At 60.3% G+C, this 10,730-nt stretch overlaps 1 protein-coding gene across 1 annotated transcript; it reads right to left on the bottom strand.

Moving 5' to 3' along the window:
* Nucleotides 1-2,317: 2,317 nt before the first annotated feature.
* GJB3 (gap junction protein beta 3) lies at nucleotides 2,318-3,121 on the bottom strand. Its single transcript, XM_009284757.1, has one exon. The coding sequence runs from the start codon at nucleotides 3,119-3,121 to the stop codon at nucleotides 2,318-2,320; it is 804 nt and encodes a 267-aa protein (XP_009283032.1).
* Between the last annotated feature and the right edge of the window lie 7,609 nt (nucleotides 3,122-10,730).

Here is a 10,730-nt window from a genome sequence, read left to right on the forward strand (position 1 = left end):
GGGCAGATGCTGACATTTTATGCACAGGCTTAAGTCCTGCTGGCTTCAGGGGGGCAAAACCCCTCTGTGTGCCCCCCCCGCCCCTGTCCTGCAGCGGCCGCAAAGGGCTGGCACACTTGGCGTGGGCTGCATCGGGCTAGCTGGGGGTGGCGGATTTGGGCTCGGGCTATCGAAACCAGAAACTAGGCCAGTCCGCACACATAACTGGGAGCTGCCGCCTCTCCCACACCGAGACGTGGCATTTCCTCCTCACAGACAGTACCGGGGCTGAGCAGAGGGCAGAGCCTGAACAGCATCGTTATGTTTAATATGAAATAATTGCCGTGCTTCAGGCACCATGCCACCCCATGCTGTCACACCAGGGTGCTGCAGAGCCCAGTGCCCATCTCCCAGCCAGCCCACTGTGAATACCACTCCTCCCTTCCCACCACCCCTGGGCTATGTCTGCTGCTACGGCAAGGCCCTCCTTGGCCCCGTTCCCTAGTGATACTCTGCACCCTGCCAGCCCTCAATGGATGGAAAAGATCACCTCCGGGGAGCTGCTCCAAAACCACAAAGGAACCGGAGCTGCCCTCACCCACGGATGTGCCGGGTCCCACGTTGCTTTACCCACCAGGAAGACTGTGCCCAAGCACAGGCTTCACCCACACCAGCCACAGGTCCCCAGTGAGCCGTGCGGGTGTCCCAAAGCAGACCCGCGCTGGTGCCAGAGCCGCTTCCTGGTCCGACACCCTCTGCTGTCCAACCTCCTGGAGCATCTTTCCAGGTGACACAGGTGATGCTGCGCTGGGGTGCCCACAGGAGTAGCCCATGCTGGAAGCACTTGCTCCATGTCTGGCACAGAGACACATCACACGTCACCCTGCCGGCAGCATGGGCATCACTGTCACGGCCTCTCGCAGTGGCATGAGCCCCGGCTGTGTCAGCGCATACCGCGACACGCTCATGGGTCTGGGGAAGCGCGAGTGGGCTGAGCAGAGCTGGAAACGTGGCTGGCCGGAGCGCCAGCAGCCCCTTAAGCGCTGGTTAAGGAGAGATTAAATGGAAATAATTTCTATTTATTGTAATATTTATCAAGGTTTAGTAAATAATTGATGCTGATCCCTCCTTGATTTCCTTGGGGGCCAGTGTGCGGTTCTGGTGAATTAAAGTTTAACAACGTGTGACAAGCCGGGAGGAGGCAGAGCGGGTGGATGCCAGGCGTGCTGTCCCTGGGGCTCGACCCGCGCCCCACCAGCTCGGGCAGGAGCAAGGAGCACCCGACCGCGGGCTCCTGGGTAACCTCTGCAAATCCATTTCTTCTGCCCTCACCAAGTCCCCTCGATTTACAGTGTGCAGAGCAGATCCCAGTGTCTACAAACAGCACGATGTTTATTGGCCTTTTGGATCCATAGCTGATGCTGTGTGTGACATCCGTTTGAGGCAAGGGGGGATACAAAGGCACTGAGGGAAGCAGCAGAGTCAGCAAGGGCATTTGCGCAGGACATCGGCTCGGTGCTTGCATGAGCAAGGGGGGAAAAGCTGCTCCTGCCCCAGTATTGGCAAACTGGGGACTGTCACCGCACTGAGTGACACCAGCCCTGACTGGGCACCAACTGATGCATTCGTACCCAGTATGGGAGCAGCAGAGCTGGAGGACTCAAGAGAAGCTGTTGGGACATGGGAGCCCCCATGCTCCCTCCTGCCAGCCCCAGTCCTGTGTGCCCTTCAAGCTCAACGGCTTCATCCCTGCAGCTTTCGGCTAGGCTCACTGCCGAGACGGCCAGTGCTGGCTGCCGTGGCAGGGCCGGCTGCTCGGCAGAGTCGTGCATGGCGTCTGTGTGTCGGTGTGACATCCAAGCCCCGTGGCACCACTGCATGCAGCCGGCAGAGCTCCGGGGCTGCCCCTGCCTTACCTGCATCTGCTAGAGGGGGCCTCTCTCAGGGGACTTCATTGGGTTTAGTCATTTTTCACACAGGTCGACTCTTGAGGTTTCGGGGACTTGGCAGGCTTGAAAAGCTGCTGGGCCAAGGGGAAGGCGAACCGGCTGGGACGGGCAAGCTCACAGCTCCTCTCCTCTGTGGAAAGAAGAGACACGCTCAGGCATGCCCACGGGAAGCTGGCACCCACCTGGTGCCGAGCATGCCTGCACCGCTGGGACACCCGGGGACGTGGCCATGGTCCCAAGCAGGAGAGTTCCTGTGGATGTGTCCTCCCTCCCCTTTAGAGCCATCGAGGTCCTGGCTGAAGAGTCTGGTGGTGGCATCACCAGTGGCCACTTCTGGGGCCAGCCATCCCTGGACACGTCTCCCTTCCTATTCCCCTCCCAGCACCCCATCAGATGGCAGTCAGGTTGGGAGCCGAGGCCCGCAGGGCTGCCACACACCTAGTCTGGGACTTGTCCTTCTCCTCCGTCTTGAGGTGGCACCGGCAGGTGGAGGCCTTGCTGTAGCTGACGGAGTGCTTGGTGGACTTCTTCCACTTCCGTGCACTCTGCACAACCCGCTTGAAGATGAGGTAGAAGATCTCACAGACGGTGAGGACGATGCAGATGGAGGAGGCTCCGACCATGAAATAGGTGAACACTCTTTTCTCGGTTGGCCGAGCAATGTAGCAGTCTACAATGTTGGGGCAGGGGTCTATGTTGGAGCATTTGACCAGCCGTGGCAAGTCGAAGCTGTCCCACATCTTGTGGAGGAGGTAGAGGAACAGGATCTCTATGATAAGCTTGAAGAAGAGGCTGAGCAGGTAGGTCCACCACAGCCCGCCGTGCTTCTTGCCCGTGTTGCTGTAGAGCTTGGGGCAATTTTCCCCGTTCTTCTCACGGTTCTTCTTCTCACGGTCCTCCCGGTAGGCCACGTGCATGATGACCAGGAGGGAAGGGCAAGTGACAAAGATGAGCTGCAGGGCCCAGAGGCGGATGTGGGAGATGGGGAAGAAGTGGTCGTAGCAGACATTGGTGCAGCCCGGCTGCCGTGTGTTGCAGTCAAAGTCCTTCTGCTCATCTCCCCACACACGCTCAGCTGCCACCACGTAGACCAGCACACGGAAGACGAAGACCACGGAGAGCCAGATGCGGCCGAAGGCTGTGGAGTACTTGTTGACCCCGCTGAGCAGCGCCTGCAGTGTTTTCCAATCCATGGCGGACGGCGGAGGCCAGAGTCACCCGATCTGGAGAAACAGCAGCAGAAGCAGTGGGCGAAGAGATGCGATGGGAGACAGCAACGGGGCAGCTCATCTCTCGCTGCACTTAATCTCATTGACCTGCCAGAATCTCCCCCTCACCACGTTACACTCATTTGGGGTGAGGGGACCATCCCACTTGTGGACAGTAAAGCCCAGCCTCGCACTCTCCCGGTGACAGTCAGGGGTGACCCAACCTCTCTGCACTTCCTTCTGGTGGAGGCTTTGCCGTAAGGGATGAGCCACCTGGCCAAGTCCCTGCCACCAAGTCCCCGGCCTGATTGCGCATGTTGGTGTAAATTGGCAGCACAATCTCCTGGAGCGGGCCAGGATCAACAAGGGGAGGCCGTGCCTGGGTGGCAGGCAGGGACAGCTGTGCGAGGCGCTTGGCATGTCAGCAAAGCAAAGGTTTGTGTGGACACCAGCCCCATGAGCTGGCAGGTCCCTTGGGAGAGGGACGGGAGGGGACCCCACAGCGCATTTCCATGCCTGACTGCATCTTCCTTCTGCCCTGCTGCCCACAGGGGAATGTGCTGATGGCCACCAGGGTGGATCCCCAGAGCCCTGCCAGCTCCCTCTTGGCTGCAGAGGCACTGGCTCCCCGTGGGGCGCAGCACTGGACCAGCATGGCTCCCACTCTGCGCTCCCCAGGCTCATCCTCTTTCCTCCCCAGGGTTTTGTGTGGCTCAGCCATGCTCCCCTGCATGACCTCCACTAGCATGTTTTGGGAATGAATGGGGACCTTTACCATTAGAGAAACTCCAGGGGATCTCAGGCTTGGTCCCAGCTGGTCCCAGCCTTCCCTGAGCCTCAGTTTCATGGGTAAAACGGGCTAAACCGGCCGCTGTGCTTTGCTAATGCTGAGAGCCAAAGGGGAAGTGGCTGCTGCAGAGCTGGGATGCCGGGACAGGCCAGGAACTGGTTTTCTCTCTTGCAGGTGACGCCTGAGGCAGCCTGAGCATGGGCGAGAGCAGGGCTGCTGAAAGCGAGAGTCCATGCGCATCACGGGCGCCCAGCACCCTGCTCCTGACAGTGCTGCCGGCAGCCCTGAGGCCCCACGCCGGCCAAACTGGCTCCGTGGCTCAGCCTGGGGCTGCCTCAGTGCAAAGAGGATGGCGCGCTAAGCCCGACCTGGAGCTTTACTGCTGCCTGGATTTACAAACCCCGGGTGATTTTTACCCAGAGGTGAGTTGGCAGCTGTTGACTCCATGCTGTAAAGGTGTCTCCCGTGACACAGGGCTTCAGAGGATAGCAGGCTGGATCCATCCCCGCACCGTTGGCTTTTAAGGAGTTGCTTTGAGTAACACACACCACCGCTGATGGGAGCACGGCAGGGTTTGCAGTGTGGGGGTGAATGCCAGAGTGAAGCACCCTGTGATCCCAGGGTAAGCAGGGAGGGCCAAGCCCTTGAAGGACAGAGCCGAGCACCAGCAGTGCTCAGAGGAGACTTTTTGCAGCCTCTTTGCGTTTGCAAGCATTAGTCCGGTTTTGTGAGGCACTGCCAAGTTTTGCAGGTCTGTGCCCGACGGCGAGGACATGCTGCGGGCCAGCTCCTTGTGTGCCGCAGGAACGGTCCAGCTGCGCCCGCAGAGCTGCTGCGGGTCTGCAGTGCTGGGTGCTTGCACGGCTCCAGCAGCAGGAATGTGCTGAAGCCCTGCGGGAGCCACGACTGGCCCAGCAGGTTGGGGCCGGGACCGGGACGCCCAGGGGACCCCACGTGCAGCTGGGGAGGCAGCACTGCGGCGGGCAAATACTTCCAGGGGAAACATGTCCCAAATATTGCCAGCCCCAACTTTTTATTTCTGCATTTTCTACAAGAGATGTTTTGCGTAAGAAAAACATGGGGTTTTTTTCAGACGAATGCTTTGTTTCTGGCTGCTGACCAGCCTGCCCAGGGAGTGCAGGGTGGCCCAGGAGCAAACGGGCTGCTCCAGTTTCAGGCCAGATCGAAAGCTTTGGTCAACCCCAAATGCTAATTCCTTCAATCCCAGCTACTCAGGACAATCAGCACCGCGCACTCGCCTTCCCACTCCCGAGGAGCCGCTGCCTGTTGCCAGCCTGGCGCCCTCCCAGACGTACCTGGAAGAGGCTCAGGCTCCTTCCCCACTCACCAGGGGCTACAGAGTGGGAAGTGGGGCATGGCCGGGGGAGCGATGGCACACAGGCATTCAGGGTCCTCTCGTCCGGGGAGGGCTGCCCGGTGCGGCGAGGTGTCCCAGGGCTGTGGGGAAGGAACAGAGCCTGGAGCACTGCCCAGAGCCCGCGGGGCTGCCCGGAGCCCGTCCCTGGCTGGGCCCACCCCACAGCAAGTCCCAAACCCACCACCGTGCTCCCATGCTGCTGGACCAGGGACGCACCGAGAAGCACAGCTGAGCCGCACGGGGCTGAGCTGGGGTCATGTGCCGGCATGTGCCGAGTGCCAGGGCCGTGCCTCTGCCCAGCCCTGCACACCTCTGCTCGCCACCTCATCTGAAACTTGGGAGATCCTTCTCCCTGGCAAACCCGCGGAAGGTAGCTGGGGTGGGGAGCAATCGCAGCGCTCCTGCCCTGCCCTTCGCTTTAAAATTGGGAGAGGGGTGCTGCTGCTTTCCCCTCCTCAGCCGAAAGCTGGTGCCAATGGTGGAGCCCATAGCCCCTGCATGCCCCCAGGGCCAGTGCCCCCTTGCCAGCCTGGCAATTCACCCATGCCCTCACCTCCAGGGCCTCATGGGCGATGCCGCCCAGCACCCACCTGCCTGGCACCCACCTACCCGGCACCCACCTGCCCGGCTCAGTCCAGCGCCGGCTCTGGCCATGGACCTGCGGCAGGGCGGGAAGGAGAGCGCGAGCTCTGTGCTGAGCCCCGTGCCGGGGTGTGGTGTGTGGTGTCGTGGGAGCTCCGCAGCCCGGCCGGCGCTGGCTGGCAGCCAGGCGGAGCAGGGGCAATGCTCCAGGTGTGCTCGGCTCTGCCTGCAGCACTGGTTTGCCTCCCACAAAGCCTGGCACCCTCGCCAGCCCCTGGCATGCCAGCCTGCTGTGTCACTGCCGGGTCCTGCCCCGCGTGGGTGCAGGGCGTTGGACCTGAAAGCGCTCAGCTCCTGCCTGGGGTGCAAATGCAGCAGAGCGGGGCTGTGCACGTTCTCCTGGAGGGGGTCAGCCTCTTTCGGTCCCCGGGGAGGGTGGTGGGACAGAGGAGCAGGGCCTGGAGTGGCCGTTCCTGCTTCTCGGGGTGCTGTGCCATCCCCCTGCATCACCCCCCAGGTGCGCAGCCCCATGGGCCAGGGACCCTGGCACTGGTTGTGGGGTCCCAACGTAGCACTGTGCGCTGTCGGGGTCCCCACCTTTGGCCACCGCAGGCACAACAGCCCCAGCCATAACACAGCTCCCACCTGCACCCCGTTAGCACCGCGGGGTCCATCCCCCCACAACCTGCAGGTCCCCGACAGCCCTGTGAGCACCCCGCGCCTCTGCCGCGGTGCGCTGGAGGTACCTGCCCAGCCGGTAAAGGGCCAGAGGGACGTGGCCGGATTCAGGCACCTTTCGGAGTGGGGAAGCTCTTTCCCGTCTGTGTTGTCTGCAGCCTCCTGCGTGCCCAGGTTTTGTCCGCAGCGCTGAGCGTGTGTGGGGAGGGGAAGGGTAGTTTGTTCTGTTCCCAGTAACTGGGTGAGTCTGGCAAACAGCTCCCGTAGAGGTTCTTGTCTGCGTACATGCACACACATGCTCAGGTTGAACAATAAAGGCGGGTCAAATCCTGCAGTGAGATCAACAGAGCTGGATTCCTCTGCAAACAACGCCAGTGGCTCCTGCCAGGTGATGCTCCGTCCCCCGCATGGGTGGCTATGGGCACTGCAAACGCGGCAGCAAACCCCAGGCAAGACCAGGGCGGCTGGGGACCGGCACTGGGCTCACACCGTCCCCCAGCTATGGGGCAGCCAGCAACCGTTGCTAAGAATCACAAATTACACAATTATAACCCACTTTTTAAATGATTTCGCCTTAGTCATAGTTTTGCAACAGCACATCAGTATCTCCAACCTACAGCAACCTGCAGCCACCGCCCTGCCGGTGCTGGGGTGTCCCAGATAAGACCTTTCCCAAAGAGTGGCACAGACCAGGTGGCAGAGCACGGCAGTAGGGACCCCTGCAGCGGGAACCTGCCCTGCCAGCTGCCTCCAGCCCTGTCCATGCGGGACTGGGATATGTCCCTAAGGGGACCGTCCCTCTCCCCAGAGTGCCGGTGGCTCCCAGGAGGCTGAATCAGCCCCTCCCTGCCTGGGCAGCCGGGCCCCCCGCTCAGCCTGTCCCCCTGGATCAGCCCCATTTCATGCCTCTGCAGACACGGCCTGGGCAGGAATGTGTTTCCGCTTGCCCGTGGTTTACCCGGCCTCTCAGCTGCCCAGAGGCTTGCCTGGCATCACTCCGGCATGCCTGGGGGCCGAGTGCTCCGCGGCATTTTCCCAGGCGCTCCCTGGCCCACGGAGCCCCACGCGGCGCCTCGCCGGGGCCACCCCTCCCACGGGGACGTGTTTGAAGAGCCCCATCAGGTGCTTGATACTGTGAGAGGTTTGCTCCCCGCACTTGTGGCAGACAAGGAGCTGCTCGCCCAGCAGCTTTTTGGCTCCAGGAGGTCAAATAAAGTGTGTGGGAGTTTGCCAGGCTGGGGTCATGGCAGGGAGAGGCCACGGGAATGGGGGCCCAGGAGACCCTAAGCAAACCCTCGTGGGAGCCTGGGGGTGCGGAGCAGGGTGAGCCCAGTGGCGGGGGCGGACACCGGCACCCTCAACCCGGACGAGAGCAAAGGGAGGTCTCCGGAGCAGCCGGGAGCCTCCCCTCACCCAGGAGCTGCCTTTGCACGATCCTATCTGCAGGATCAGGAATTTGAGCTATGTTGTAGAGAGTCTGCATGGCAGGAGCTCCGGCAGGAATCTGGGGGCTGTGGCCTTCGAGATGAAAAGCCCAGGAGAGAGGGAAGATGGCAAGAGCCATCGGCAGGTCTGATTTCTTGCTAAGGCAGCGGCTCCCTGCCCCACCGTAAAACCCTGTAAGGGCCAGGTGAAGAGTGGGGCCGGATCCCCCCAGCAGCCTCTCACCTGCATTTCAGGAGGAGCCACGCAGCCACGGCGAGAAAGTTCAGGTGCCTTTTAGCATGGGCAGAAGGTTTCCCCTAAGGCAGTTGGGTGGGGAATGGAAACACCCTGTGTTTTGCAGTGCTGAGCTGTATATTTGGGTATTCCAGCAAAGGGCAAGTCCCTGTGCCCCCTGTCATCCCTCTGCCAACTGATCTGGAGCGGGCACAGGGACAAGATGCTGATGTGGTTCAGCAGCTCTCAGCACCAAGGAGCCCTCGGAGGAGGGTACCCCTGGGTACGTGCCTGGGGCATGTCACCCTGCTGTCACCCCGCTCCGGCTTGGTGGGGTGACAGGGGAAAGGCTTCAGTGCCAGATGCGAACACTAAAAACACCCAGTGACTTCCAGTGGCCTGAACTCGGGTTCTCCATAAAGGAAAAAGCCGAGCAGCAGAGCAGGCGTCCGCCAAAACAGCAGAAAACCCTCAAAGTCTCTTTAAAAGGGTCTTAAATGGGGCGTCACAGGAGGCAGCACTCAGCCGTCCGCCGAGGCTGGGACCCAGCCCTGCCTTTGATCTCCAGCTCCCTGCCAACAGCATCCTGGACATCCCGGCTGTCCCGCTCCGCTCCGGGGCTGGGTTCCCGGGCAGGAGACCTCCCCCGCAAGCACGGGGGTGCAGGAGTCACGGGAGCCTGGGAGCCGGCAGCCGGGGCGGCTGCTCGCTCCGGCACGCTGGATGTAAATCAGAGAGTTTCTCTTCAATTCCCAGCAAACAGGCGGTTTTCGGGCAGGGAAGAAACAAGCCCCCGCTGGGAAGGAGAGGCTGCCCCTGACCTGCACCACCGTCCATGCAAGCCCCTCTACCTCCCCAGCTGGGCTGGAGTTAGTGATGGTTTTGTTTTAAATCCCCTCTCCCCAACATTCAGGGGGCCTTCTGGGCACCCACAGAAGCAAACGCAATCCCCTGTATGATGATGCAAAGTCTGGGAAATATTCAGCTTTTATTGTGACATCCCCCAGTTTATTTGCTTTACCACCAACACCGGTCCTGCCTCTTAACCCAGAGCTCTGCGTCCCAGGAGGCGGCGCGGTCTAAAGCCCCCTGTTTCTGCAGCACCAGCCGGGGCAACCTCAGTTCCCCTTGGTGCAGAGCACAGAAACACATCAGAAAGAAGACGACAAACGCTCCCGTTTGTCTGGCCAGCCACCGCTGACCCCAAGCCTGGATGGTGCAAGACACCCAGAGCTTTGTGGAGCGGCTGCAATGCTTGCTTGGAGCGAGATAAAGCAGCACAACAACAAATGGCAACTGGATCGTTGGGTCTCTCGCAACGGGCAGCAGCTCTGGCTGCCGCTTTGATGTGCGGAAGCAGGGCGGGCAGGGTGGTTGCTCTGGGTCTCATCTCTGCAGCGATTAGCGCTTGCAGCTGGGGAACACCTCTGGATTTTGCTAATCAAGAACAGCCTTGATCAACATCGGCCAACCTTGCTTGAAAACAAACAGCCCAGCCCTAGCTCTTTAAATCAGAGGCAATGGCTTGCACACAAAGAACAACTTGTATCCTCTGACGTTAAAGACTTCAATAAAGAAAATTTTCAGGTGGATAATCCGGCAAGCACAGCAATGAGAGCGGACAGAAGGAAGGCAGAGATCAGAACGGCTTCACTTAAAGGAGATGGAAGAAATCCACCTGTATTTCACCATCTGCCTCTCTTACCCCAAGGGTCTCCAGACTCACCAGTGTCTTCCCAAGGAGCTACCATGTGCCCAGAGGGTCCCAGGCCGGTGGCAGGGATCCCCCCAAGGCTCCTCCACGATCCCAACCCTCATGGGGCAGCCAGTCCGGTCCCTGTCCAGCAGCACCGCAGCCCTGCCTGCCCTCGGCATCCCCCCGGCTGTAGCGGTCCCTCTGCCTCCCCCTTCAGCGCATCCAGGCTGGTCCCTTTCCCCGGGGTGGGCTGTGGGAAGGAGCTCAGCTTTGCCCAACGAGGGTCTCAGGTGGGAGCTGGTTCATTGGGTCAGGCATGCTGCAAAGTGGCAGTAGCTGCAGTGACCGGCCCTGGTCTGAAAGGATGGGGTGAAGGCATCTCCCCCGCCCCGTGGCGCTTCCTTTGCAGCAGAGCCAGCGACTGCCGGTGCTGCTGGTGCTCATGGAAAAAATAATAATCGCACCCTCTAAATAAAGCAAAACTAGTAACAGATCGAGCTGCATGTTCAATGTTAATGTTACTTACGAGTGCATTTGCCATGAAATTGTTGTTAATTATTCATCCCGGCTAATGCTCAGTTACCGTTGATGGCCTTAGAAATTGCAGTGCCGCCTGAGTCACAGCAGAACGCGACATATTACAGCAATAAACGAGATCATATTCTGCCATTTAATGTTATTGTTTAATCAATGGTTGGGGTGGTTTTCCGCTCCTTTATTCAGCTGTTTTGCTCAGATGTTTTTCTCTGGCCGGGCAGGAAGAGCCGGCAGCCCACGGCAGGCTCAGCCAGCCTGGCCAGATCCTCACCCC

The sequence above is a fragment of the Aptenodytes forsteri genome, unplaced genomic scaffold (assembly GCF_000699145.1).
Source record: "Aptenodytes forsteri isolate BGI_AS27 unplaced genomic scaffold, ASM69914v1 Scaffold7, whole genome shotgun sequence".
NCBI lineage: Eukaryota > Metazoa > Chordata > Aves > Sphenisciformes > Spheniscidae > Aptenodytes > Aptenodytes forsteri.